Source organism: Danaus plexippus, chromosome 11, assembly GCF_018135715.1.
Source record: "Danaus plexippus chromosome 11, MEX_DaPlex, whole genome shotgun sequence".
NCBI classification, from domain to species: domain Eukaryota; kingdom Metazoa; phylum Arthropoda; class Insecta; order Lepidoptera; family Nymphalidae; genus Danaus; species Danaus plexippus.
Window position 1 is genome coordinate 7,802,258 of NC_083544.1, and position 13,663 is coordinate 7,815,920.

Consider the following 13,663-nt stretch of genomic DNA (forward strand, 5'->3'; position numbering starts at 1 on the left):
TTTTTACTTATCATAATTAATTTTCTCTCTTCTTATCAAGTGTTCTTTGTAATATTTTTATAAATTAATATATTTTTTATCCTGCATTATCCGAGACCTATACAAATTTCTCAGTTTTGTTAAACATACTCATGCTCTATTTTTTTTTTTCAGAAAACTAATAATAAATACATGTAAGTGTTCTGAAGTAAACACCCAAATATTTCCATGTCTTTCCACAGATCTCTTCCAACTACCTGTCTGTATTTATTTACTATTTAATTAAGACAATATTAAATGATATTTCAGGAACGTCTAAGCACCGAAGAGATAACTCGTCTAAGCGATGTTCGTAATCTCGTTAACCAGCTGTACGAGGCTCTGAACGTCCGTGAGCACCAGATCAGAAAAGAACGTGAACTGAGGAGCCAGCTGGAAAAACTAACAGCCGAGCTGCAGCCTTTAGAAGAGGTAAGATTCTTGAATGGATATATCTACCACATCATAATGTTTTGTGTTGCTATAAGAACAAAACTTAATAAAATTCAATGAAATTTCATAATTTTTATTTATCAGACATTTCACTTCTAAACAAAATTAGCGATATCTTCCTTTAAAATAAATAAATTAAAATTAAAATATTTTGCAACGAATATTACGTGTTTAGTGTTGTGTATTTACACATATGAAACTTTGTCAGTGTATATTATAAAACAAAGTCCCTCGCCGCGTCTGTCTGTCTGTTCGCGATAAACGGAAAAACTACTTCACTGATTATCAAACAGTTACCACTCGACCCCGTAATTCTTGAGGAAGGCCTTAGTAATTTGTTAAGTTTTTTTATTAACTTGTGTGCACATTAACGATATTTGTTAAAGATGTCGCGAAAACATGAGTCGTCTGAGAGCTTTTAACGAAAACACTGCCTAAAGTCTTTGAGATATAACAAAATAATATATGGTGAAGTTGTGTATCTTATATAGGTCTACAGAAAAGTCCGCGGTGGCATATGTCTAACCTTAAAGACAACATACTATATACATTTTACAACTTTTAGAAATTAGCATTCCTAAAGCGTTTATTGGAAAGCTATTTACATAAATACGGTATTGAGTCTTAACAAAACAAATTACTTCGTTTTCAAGCCTACATCAGTATCTGTAAATTACGTTTTAAATCATTTAAATCGTGCGTACCATTTGTAAGTTACAATAATAAAAATTTTATAATTTTCAAAATTAAATAGCCTGTTTTATATTTTTTGTAAAGAGTCCGTGCGAAGTGTAGGCTGGTCCCTAGTTAATACATAAACCAACGTGGACGGAGTCGCGGTTAGCAGCTAGTGATACATATATGTATGTAATTTACTATAATACATTAGCCGACCGTCTTAACAAAACGTTATATGGGCCAGTAAAAGGTATTTGTTCGGGTTTAGTATACGTGAAATAAACATTAGTAGAAAAAGATCTAATATGAGAAAACGCTCTCATAAAATCTGGATGGTATTGGTCTTTGTTCTAATTTTCATGCCGACTCACTATTTGCACGTCGTGGCTTAATGAGAATTCGTTGCCAAGTGCTATGTGTTAAACACATTTATATGATAGGTAATTATAAAATTTTGTTCATTTTGTAGCCAAATGTCATAGGTACAAAAGCTTTAATTAATGTTATTCTTAAATTACTATATGAAAAATTGTTACATTTCTTATCCCGGCCCTTGACACCTAGGATATTCAATATTTAAAAAAAATATATAGTAAGTAATATGAGTTACATTGAAGCGTATGTACGGCAAAAAATTTTACTGTGATCCTAATTGTCACCAACTATATAATAGTTGCTTTAAAATGCTTCTATAAATAACTTGGTTTTTAATTAATATGCTATTAAAGACCGAACATGTTATCGTGAAGATGATTCTAACTAACTATATATATATATATTTATTGAATTTATGTATGGAAATATTTCTATATAATAAATGTCTTGGTCATGTTATTTACGTAAATTATCCTTGGTGACCTTATAGGGTCCGGGAGGTCCGTATTATGATTAAGGTTGCGTTAGGGCTGATTAAATTTTGTTGATGACGTCGACATTTATACCGTTAGAAACATTAATGACTATGAACATTATTATTAAGTGGTCGAGGCAAATATCCATACGTTTTGTGGGTAATAAAACAGGGTTGAACAATCAAGGATTTAATTATTACGTGTTATTGATATGAAATTAGTGTCATTGATGATTGATTGCCAACAAAATGTAATAAGCGCATTGCATATTATTAATATATATCATAAGAAAGTTTTACCTGATGAGACCGTACATCCCTGCACAAGTAATCTGTTTAAAGTTTCTACGTAAACAAAATGAAGGGAAATTATTCGAATGATATTTAAATGTATGTAATTGCGGCTTGTTAATCTGAGTCGCGTGCTCATGAAACTATAATCTGAACAATATTTATTACTCTATCAAGAGTGTTAATATTCATTGTATAATCATTCGAAATTAATTATTATGTGAGATCTGTACGTGATCAATTGGCCGTCACAGTTTCGTGTGGACTAACGTGTCGTCTTTTTTTTTAATCTCCATATATTTGCATCATAATCGATTTATTTTGAGAGAGCCGTCGGTTATCCGTAAATTATATCTGTGGTACGCTAGAATTGCTTCCTTATACACTTATGTAAAACGTTTTAATGTTGCCTTAAAGTAATACGTAATTATACGTAACGCATTTTCACTTTTTATTTCCGTATTCTTCGTCGACTATGTAATAGTCTCCCAACCTTGAGAATAGTCACTGGAATACATATATGTACCTACATATCTTTATCTACATGTATGTCTAAATGAAACTAATATTTTCGGATTACTACGCCTTATTTTTTTATTTTTAAAAACTACATACTCCCGACGTTTCGAATAGTCCCGCGATCACGGGCATCTTGTTTGTCCGTAGAAGTATGTACTTTTAAAAATAATAAATTAACGAGTAGTAATCCGAAATATTAGTTTATTTTAGATGAATATCGCAAGAGTCTTAGATCTCATTATGATTCAAGCACTAGTTAATTTCTAACTACCATAAGATACGGCTTCTGAGTGTGAGTGAATTACTGTATGCGTCGAAAGTCTTAGACCTCATTATGTATGTATGTCTGTATGTACGAAAATCCTTGATATTTCTTAACAGAAACGCATGACGTTGGAGCATGAGACGGCTCGTTCGACGTCAGCTCTCACTTGGGTGGGTTTGGGTCTTATGGGGGTTCAGTTTGGGGTTCTGGCTCGTCTCACCTGGTGGGAATACTCCTGGGACATCATGGAGCCGGTCACGTACTTCGTGACTTACGGAACGGCCATGGCGGCGTACGCCTACTTCGTGCTGACGAAACAGGTAGTATTATTATTATTTTCTTACTTCATATAATGATCTATTCGTTTCCATTACAGCATGACGGGGCTCCTTAATATTGAACGAATTTGAACACGAGTTCTTATTCCAAATCTCATTCTTTTGGATTGAAATTCAATTACAAAAAAAAAAAAAATAGCATGTATACGGTCGAATTGAGAAACCTCCTTTTTGAAGTCATTTAAGAATGTAACTTCTTGAATATTGAGAGGGTAACGCGACGGTCCAAAAGTTATAGCTTTATGAATTTTTCATCCTCTAATGTCTATGTATTTAATTTAAATACTTACCTTAGTACTGTATTAATTCTCATTAATTATATTTATTTAAATTTCTATCCGTTTGTATAATGAAATAAAATGTTTTCATTGATATCTATGTATGGGTGTTGGAAGAATATTTATTTGAAATTTTTTTTCAACGAACTCTTTAATCTTCAGGAATACATTCTACCTGATGTCAAGGATAGACAGCATCTGATCACTTTGCACAAGAAGGCGAAAAAAATTGGTCTCGACATAAATCAGTACAACCATCTTAAGGATGAGGTGATGTATTTATAGATAAAATTAAAAACAGGCTTAGTCTGAGTTGGCATCGTCTCACTACACGGAGCGTTAAAAGTTTTTTATTTACTTAACTTCACTTGTAGAATTAAATGCTTCGTATTAAGTGAATATGGAAAATTGGATTATACTAAGGAGTATTTCCTTTTATAATAGAGTTCCAAAAAAATAGCTTGCTCTACGATACCAGCAACACTACACAGTACTATATAAACACCCGACCTGTATGAATAAAAAAATATTATGATTCGATCTTATTAATTCAATAAATAGGAAAATGTTCTTCTTATTTTATAAATTATTCTTCAATATTAAGGTGGAAAATATTAAAAAAATAAAAATACTCATAAAGTTATAAGCATATTTCCTCATTACGTTAAAGTTAGGATCGATTATATTATCGTAGTGATTAATATATTTCCGCTTACTAAATGAATCTTAACACTATGAAAATGACAGCTGTTATTTTTGTATCCAGGTTGACAAATTACAAAAGGATCTAGCTCGTCTGCGGGACCCCCTCCAAATACATCTGCCAGTGAACAGAATGGACGAAGCGAAGCGCTCCCCGCTCACCAAGATCAAAGACATGCTCGAAGAGACGACCAAAAAAATGAAAATAACGTAATACATATTAATTACTAGCGGGTCTATTGAATTGTTCGACTGCATTTTGTTATTTATGTTATAAGAACTGTTGTGTACTACATTATGAAACAAATGTTCGTTTATTAAAAAAATCTTGCCATTGTGTTTTGTATGTTAAAAATAACTATAGATGAATAAACACTTTGTTATAGCTCAAATATAGAAACAAAGCACAAATGTATTAAAAGTAAGGTAGTTGAACAAAATTTTATTTTGAATCTACCCTCATTATTATTGTTAAATGTTTTGTATAGTACACAGTATGGTTCAGTGTTGAAATTTTTTACATAAATTTAACATATTATTTATTGAATTTTATCATATATGTATACTTTGGTTTGTATTAGATCTGTTTTAATTAACTTTGTATAGAGAAATTTATGCGATTGGCTCTTATTTACGGCTATAATATTCGCTGTATTTTTCCCTCTTAATGAGGTAGAGAGGGATGGCGCTATAGATAAATATATCACAAGTAATTTATTGTATTTGATTTAATTAGATAATTTTTTTTAGTTAAAAATAAGCTCAAAAGTTGTTTCCTATATTTTAAGAAAGACCTAACATAATTTCTTTGTTAGTGCCAATTGAAGAGCTACTTAGTCATAAGTAATTTTTTTTTTGTATTAAAATCTTTTGGGTATATTATTTTTTTTTCTAGTCCGTAACATCTTGTTCCTGTTTGTATTTCGTTTTAAGTGTGACAATTAACTATGTGAATTTTTTTCTATGTAAAATGTATTTTTTTTTTGGTCTCGATTTTGCGAATGGATCACTTTAAATGGTTATTCATTTTTATTTTATTATTCATCAAATAAATCTCTGATAGATTTTTTTTTACATTTTTTTTTAATACTAACACGACAAACTCACTAACTTCCTCTTATATTTTTATTCTTATATTTACTCCTATGAAATTTAAAAATGTTTTAATATTTTTTTATGCTTACAACTTTCTAGAATAAAATTCTTAAAAGCCGTTACGAATAATGAAGGCTGTGAAATTAATGTGAAGCCATTTCAAGAAAAAAAAAATGTTAATAAGTCACGTTAAATGTCATTAGGGATAAAATTTTATCATTTTCGCTAATATACAATATATTGTCATAATCGCACTGTCCATTTCTTGGTATAAGATATATTATCTTGTTACAGCTTATCTTAGACCTATACGGTGTAAGCTACAGTCTAAGACTTGTATATAAGACCAGTCCAGTATAAGCTTCTATCTAATACTTGTATATAAGGATCAAGTGCAAAATAGGCTATGGTCTAATTTTTGTGTAAAATTCTCGAGTCTGGTCTGAACTACGGTCTAATACCTGTACATAAGTCTCAAGTCTAGTCTAAGCTATGGTCTTATGCTTGTGTATGAGTCTTAAGTCCGGTCTAAGCTTTTCCATATCTGTATAACTCCTGTCAGTAAGAATATAAGCGCACACTTGTTAATAATTTCAATTGACGGTTAGATTACAGTTTATACCTTGATTCAACGATTCAAAGCACAGAATTAATTGTTAATATTAAAATTATAATACACAGATCACTGTTATTTAACCGTCGCGAGGCTTGATCTTGTGATTTGCTCTTTGCCTATTAGACTTTCTTCGACTATTTTCTAATATATATAAATTTTTTATATACTTAGCTTTTAAGACAGAGCAAAGCTTCTGTTCCGATCGTTTACTGTAGCTTAAGAAAATAGATTTTTTGAAATTTTAGTAGAAGAATATATTCTATAAATTATTAAAAATAATTTGCACTGATATTTCAATGTCATTATTTAATACAGATAATTAAAATATTTTATTACGAATGTTATTTAATTAAGTTAATATTTTATTTGAACTGGCAACACTGCAGTGTCACTTGAGTTTCGACTATTTCGGACATGAGGTACATTGCAGTTAAAAGTTCTTTGTTTGGTAATGTATTTTGTGAATAATTTGTGGGTAGACTACATTTTCTCTACTCTATAAATAACGTATTGACTTTATTTAATCTTGCATGTAGGTAGGTTATATGTTAAGTATTGTAACACATACTCATATTTATTACTATTGAAAATTGCCAAACTATACTTGAATTACGCATTTCTTGTTAATAATATTACGTATCATGAATGTGAATATAACTCCCTGGTAAGACAAATGCAAGACTGTAAAGTCAGACGTCGTTTCACCGGGGGCTGTATTTGCATTCGTGTATATTTGTTGTAAAGGTTACGGAGCGAGGTGACGTCGCTGAACAGAATCAACCAAACTCCTAGCAACAGTTACTATTTTGCATTTTGTTAAATTTACAGTCGTGTTCGATTAAATTTGTAAAGAAAATATCTTCATAGTTTTATTTAAATGCCATAGGTTTCACCCACACACTAATATTATGTGAAGAAAAATATGTTGGATTTATTGGTGAGTAAATATTTGTTTTAACTCAAAGCGCCACCTATTGACCGTTTAAATTAAACTCTACGGTAATATAGTTTGTATGTCACAAGCTTACAACATTAGGACACTACTGACATCTGTTGAATTAAACGCAATAATTTTATGAAATCTTTATTCCTTACTAATTTAATTATACATAATTAGGGGTCCTATCGTTCGGTGTGGGCTATGTTTGGTCATTTTCCAGAGCTTCTGATGGTGAAATTGGTTTGGAACCGAAGGGATAAAGATCGATGCTCTGTACATGAGCGCGGACGGACACACCAGGAGGTATGCCGAAGTATTCTTCACCTATATTCCTAATGATCGTTGTGCCAGGTTTCGTGTGATGTATATTGAATCCTACAGCAAATTCTGGTTTACTTTTATCACCAGCGAAATTGTCGTTATTATTATTCGTTTCTTGATAAGGTTTTATCGGTCTAAACGGTTTCTTCGACGGTCTATACGGTTTGTTCTCTGGGCGCCACGGTTTGCCTGTAAGTTGTAATCATTACTAAATTCTTTGGTGCGTTCTTTTGCTGTGCTCTTGTGCCGTGAGGTTGGTGTAATAAAAACCAGTTTGATGGTGAATAATATTTATTGCAACAAGCAATATATAAACGTAATCCCAAAAAGTGCTCTCCGTTCTGTGCATTTGGATTGATTATTGTGATCTTGTCTTATCATTAAATGGCACATTGACTTTTCAATATAAAATTGTTAACACCCTTCTCTATTGTAATTACAAAGAGCATAGATGTTATCTATCAGAATATAGGTGTTCCAAAGACACATTAATTGTTCCAAAAATTTTGCGATATCAAAGGAATTCAACAAGATCACTAATGTCAATCATTTGACAATATCCGTGCTATTCATCACCTGGTCCTTGAGTTGGCTTTTGATTTTGAAAACTAGAAGCGTCCTCGTCGACGTAACCCAGATCTGTATTATCAGGTTCCTGATTAAAACTTGGACCTGTGTCGTAACCGCTGTTATCTGAATCATCAGGAGTTTCAATTACTGTCGATATGCTACCAGTGTTACTAGGTCTCTCTGATTCGGAGGGAGGGAAAGGAGGTGGCTTAACGTGCCCTGACGCTGCAGTGCCATCGGGTCCTGGAATGAGACGGAATAAAATAATAAGTACAATTACTAAACAGAACCCATTCAATGATACTGTCTTTTTATACAAACCTTTGAAGACATCATCGCTACCTTCGTCGCTGGGAGCGAAAGCCGGTGCCCCAGCGCTACCTCCTGCGTTAAATGCTGGATCATAAGGACTAGGTATAGTAGGAAAATAGGAAGGAATGAAGGGGTCGTTGCTGTTCTTCACAATCCGATATCCAATACCTGGCCCCGCTATATAATGTACTGTCCTGCGAAAGATGAATCATAAGCAAAAAATCTACAGATATATAGGTAAATTCATTTACCATAAAATTTAATTACTATTGACAATATATCTCAGATATCTTTGCATAATGATTTGCATGTTTTTATTACCTCTGTACACCTTTGTCATCTAAAAATGTGTAGGATCCTCTAACGTTACCGTGTGAGTCACTACTTTCCGTTCGCCGTTGGTCAGGTCCGGCAGAAATGAATCTAAAAAGTAAAATGTTAGAATATGATTTATGAAAATAGTAGCAATTAAATTATAACAAGTAGGTACCTATATGAACCATCTAATCCTCTCTGTACCGCAGTACGTCCTCGAGATTTGCTCTCCCCTCTAACCAGAGGCGCTCGGTGAAAAGGTGACCCAATAAGACTGGGCACGTCAGGGTTGGCTGAGGATACATGAAAACCTGTATCGCGCCCAGCTATATAGGACACGTCGTGCCGTTCTCCGATATCATCCACGAAGGAGTAATGACCTACCATTAATATGAACCTGATTAATTGTGTCAAAAAAAATAATATTAAAAGCCTAAAAATTTGCTCCTAGAGTAAATCAAAATGATATATGTTTTTTTGCGTTTATCCGTATCAATTGCGCAGTTTACTCCGCCAATGACGCGTAAAATCCTAAAGACACAAAAGAGGTTAGTCAATTATCCCTCTCTTGGTAATAAATAACCTTTGACATCGCCTCTGCTGTCAGCATTCTCATTCTTGGAGTAAGTCCTCGTCTCTATTTTGTACGCGTAACTGGGATCTTCGTTAGGATCGAAATAGGGATCGTCTTTATTTCCAATGGGACCTCGCGGCCGTTGATCCAGATCTATCTTTCGGTGAACGTTAGGGCCCTTAGCGCGAAATCTAAAATTTTTCATTATTAGTTCTGTTATTGGAAATTAAAGAATATATAAATATTAAAGAGAATGTTACCCTCTAGGTCCAGCAGTATAAATGGTTTCTTTGACTTCGTCAGTACCAGGCTCTCTGGCACCGAACCGTCCTCCCACTAGTCCTTTCGAACTACCTTGCGCCAAGTGGTAACTGCCACCACGATCTTTGTTCGCGTACCTATATACAAAAACTGCTGTTAGTATTAAATAATAAACAGCAATACTTTAATTTCACATGCCTTGGGTTAGTTTAAATTCGGCAGTAATAACGATGATAGCAAAAAAATAAAATTACCTTGAAGTCAAATCTAATATACCCATCCATATATATTATTTAGTCAATAAAAGCAATATCTAATAATTTTGAATAAATGAGATACTAAAATTTCCTACAATACAAATTAAGTTTTCCAAAGCACTTAAGTTTTTTATTTTTTCAGAAACTTTTTTGTAAAATGTCTTAGCTAAACTTATAAACAGATATGAAAAAATTATTGCTAAGCATTAAATATTTGTCAAGGAAGAGGTATGCTTGCCATAGAAAATTCTCGTTAGATATTTATGATTTTAGAAAAAAATATTAAGAGATTCTTAAGCAGGCTGAAATTTTGAGCTTACCTAATTTGAACAATTTTGTTATAGATGGTACTCACATCTAATTAATGAATATCTTAATTCGTCAATTAGCCGTCTATGAAGGCTCCCAGCGGTATAGATTGTAATTAAGATATGGACAAACATCACAACGTAACAAGCCGCTGTACATTTTTAAAGCTAATATTTATTCATTCTTTGTTATTCAAACAATTTAAAAAATCCAATGATCTCATTAACAATTTTGGTTTTAAATGTTACGTCAACAATGCAAAGTGATTCAATTCAAGTACACCTTTGCATATTGTGGTTATTATTGATATGGTTTATGAAAAATCTGGTATAAAACACTTTAAATAAATATTACATATTATTCATATGTCATAAATATTAAATATCACTAACTATATATGTGTGTGTGTTACTTTACTAAAACTTTTGCTTCCTTTATGACTAAGTACGAATAAAAAAAATTAACGTCCTCAAAACTGAGATATCACATTCTTAATGCAATAAGATTTACTACTTTACGATTTACTTGTCTTATTATATAAAAGAAGACTCCAAGAATCTCACCCGAAATCGAAAGATCCATCAGCGTTAACATTATTAAAGTCACCATCGTTAGTCCTGGACTTGCCCGGAATAACTTGAGTCCGGACGGACACACACACACTCAGGACGACCGCACCGTATGTCCAAAACATATCGACACTATCACCTCACAGACGTCTTCAAGACAACTCGTTAAGATTTTAAGTATGGAAATAAAAAACAATACCCGCTTATATATGGCGCTAAGATCGAACATCTAACAGAGTTACGACGCGTGAAAACGGGCGGACGTCATTGTTGTACTCATAAAGTATGGAAACCACTGGCGAGCTCACTGAAGCTATACCCTGAAATATATACTCTTTGTTTGCATCATGCGCATTCCACAAACACCTTTGTGTTTATCTTAGACAACACCTGCCCTTTAATTCAGTTTTTTGTTTACAATAACATTGTAATATTATGCGACAAAAGTTTTACTTGGCAAAATGAGTTTCTTAATAGATTTTGACCATAGTGTCAGTTATCTAAGTAAGTATTAATAAGCTAAAGATATAGCTAAAATATATTATAGCATGATGTGTGTAAAGAGCTTCGTGGCCGCTGTGATGACCAGATTTGAGGGCCACCACATCCTCCAACACCAGGAACACATCTTGTGAACTTATTCATATTAGTTATTTATTCAGTTAGAGCAAATTAACTATTAATTATAAATAAATGTTTAATCTGTTAGAAAGCTGTTAGAGATTTTTTCAATAAATCTTTTTAACCTAATGTATAACATAGCGTCCTTTTATTTATACACATTTGGAAATATTTCAAATAATTTGTGAATATAGAGAAAAATATAAAAATAGACTTGGAAACAATAATAAGTCGCCTGTAGCAAGACCAGCCAACTTGGACATTAGTAGTATTTAACACTATTACTATTATAAAGTTATAGGCTGTGAGTCATGATTTATACCTCGATTTAAACTACTCAGAAGAATTTTTATTAAACAAAATGACATGAAAGGTGTAGTCATTTATTGTGACGCACCCATACTGTCTCTATTATAGGATATGGAGAAGAGATTATTATATATGAAGATTTAGTCTAAAATATGTTAGACAATAATTATGATATCAGTTATCGACTGCACTAATATCCGCATCCGGCGTTTGTTAGCGCTTCCTCGATGAGGAGCCTTGAGGGTGTTGCACAAGTTTTATATATCTAATTGTGATGAGACGAATCAGGCGCGTTTCCATTGTCACTGTTCACTGTTCCTACGCTTATTGTTCAATAATAGTTGCGATACTTTCGAATTTTAATCGTACACAATCACAAACATATATATTCTTATATACTATATAGAATATAATTAAACAAGATATATTTTGTTCAATAAAGAAAACGATATCGGAAGAGACAAGATCGAACCCAGTTTTTATTTCGCATCTTCCAAAGGATGATCTACTAAATTATCCCTTTTACCAAACAGCTTTCGAGGAGAAGTCTTAAAATTTATTTATTTTTTTAATATTTTTGTTATATTTGTAAATAAATATGATGTGACTTCTTGCTTACGATTACTTCATGGTACGTATAAAAAAAAAGAATAAGATTTTAAGATAAAGGAATATTGTTATTCCCATTACAATCATTATTTCATGATCATCCCTCATATTACATGATAATTTGTTGCGTCCCAATAAATATTATCTGCTTTGTTTCAATTCGAATGCAAATTAAATTTTTATTTAGATTTTTTGTATATTTAATGGAAACATATAAAGTTACGGCCTTTCCGGTGCAACCATCACAGATTATACCACCGAATTGTGATCACTCAATTGTAACAACATTCACGCTGAGACGTGGCTCAAGATACGTTGGACTATATTTACATACGTCCTTACATCTCACCATTGTTACCAAATATATATGAGCTTGTAGATGCTTCTTTGAAAAAATTCGGACAAGAGGATACCAAATGTCTGGTATATTTCAGTTAATAATAGTCTGTTAGGTCGCTGATTAATATTACGAGAATTTGTTAACTTTGAAACATTCTAAGAAGTATAAACATTTGCTTATATTATCAGTGTCCAGTATTAAAAGTGTTTTGTATTGTTATTACCAACGTGTTAATAAAGCAAGTACATTATATGATGTATGTCTGCATATAATTTGTAAGTAAACCGTCTATTACAGTGTAGGTATCATGCGTTGTGAGTTCGATGTGTAAATTGCTAGGGCGGAGGTTAGAGGGCTTACAATGGAGCGAAGGTCATCAGATCTTCACGGTGCTGCATCCGACTGTTAGCGAACTTAGCAAACTATACCTTAAACTACTAAGGTATTAATAGAATACTTGTCAAAATATGATAGAACAAAGTACAAAGACATCTCTATGAATGTTATCTGACATCATTCGAATAACGCCCTGAGTTATTTAAAATCGATTTATATAATCGATAATAAAATAGTTGAAGTATAAATACGAACATAATGTTATATGAATATTTAACAATGTATATTTTATATGTTGCAATATATTTTCAGCACAATAATGTTATCTTTATCAGTATTAGAAATACAATGAGAACAATTCAACGGAATTATTAAAAAAAAATATATACAATTCTTATATCCCGGATTCATCAAAGTATCTTGTTAGGAAAAACCTGAGTAATTAATGTATCTTATCTAAATAATTACAATTGTATTTAGTAGGTACGGTTTGGGAGGTCGTGGGACATACGTACAGACAATGTAGATAGCGATCGTCAATTTTGTTAGCCGTTACGACCGTGCTTTATGAGGAAGCAGGTTGATTATGGACATTTTATTACTCTGTGAATAATTCGGCTTTTGGTAATTATAATTCATAATTATCTTTTTCCACTAATTATATTTTTATTACTTTAAGATATGGATTCTTTTATAATTTTTTCTAAGAGTTTCAGTTATTTTAGCGTAAAATTTGCTACAATATACAAAACAAGCGATTTCGTTTCGATCTTGATACTTTATTAATAACTTTATGTTCTCTCTACTACTCGTAAGTTGTAAACGCAAATTCTAAAATATCTTTAAAATATTATTTTGAACATATCTAATTATTATTAACTTTTTTTTTGACAGACATAAATGTCTTTAAATTAACT

The 13,663-nt window shown here is 32.1% G+C and overlaps 2 protein-coding genes across 2 annotated transcripts in view; one reads left to right on the forward strand and one right to left on the reverse strand.

The window, feature by feature from the left end:
- LOC116765520 (calcium uniporter protein, mitochondrial) overlaps window positions 1–5,461 on the forward strand; it is an 89,010-nt gene extending 83,549 nt beyond the window's left edge. Inside the window, exons 5-8 of the mRNA XM_032654991.2 lie at window positions 289–450; window positions 3,191–3,394; window positions 3,853–3,960; window positions 4,457–5,461. Coding sequence (XP_032510882.1) covers window positions 289–450; window positions 3,191–3,394; window positions 3,853–3,960; window positions 4,457–4,606 — 624 coding nt within the window. The 3' untranslated portion in view covers window positions 4,607–5,461. The remainder of the gene's footprint in view (window positions 1–288; window positions 451–3,190; window positions 3,395–3,852; window positions 3,961–4,456) is intronic.
- A 1,713-nt stretch (window positions 5,462–7,174) lies between these two features.
- On the reverse strand, window positions 7,175–10,717 carry LOC116766052 (uncharacterized). Its single transcript, XM_032655708.2, has 8 exons — window positions 10,526–10,717; window positions 9,396–9,533; window positions 9,145–9,326; window positions 8,737–8,941; window positions 8,568–8,669; window positions 8,256–8,440; window positions 7,941–8,177; window positions 7,175–7,553 (listed from the first exon to the last, which is right to left on the reverse strand). The coding sequence occupies exons 1-8, from the start codon at window positions 10,654–10,656 to the stop codon at window positions 7,243–7,245; spliced, it is 1,491 nt and encodes a 496-aa protein (XP_032511599.2). The 5' UTR covers window positions 10,657–10,717; the 3' UTR covers window positions 7,175–7,242.
- Between the last annotated feature and the right edge of the window lie 2,946 nt (window positions 10,718–13,663).

Coding starts and splice junctions, on each gene's coding strand:
- LOC116766052 (XM_032655708.2), bottom strand. CDS start 10,656: ATGTTTTGGACATACGGTGCGGTCGTCCTGAGTGTGTGTGTGTCCGTC. Junction 8,942..9,144: donor CAGCAGAGGCGATGTCAAAG/GTTATTTATTAC, acceptor TATTAATGGTAG/GTCATTACTCCTTCGTGGAT. Junction 8,670..8,736: donor GGATTAGATGGTTCATATAG/GTACCTACTTGT, acceptor TTTACTTTTTAG/ATTCATTTCTGCCGGACCTG.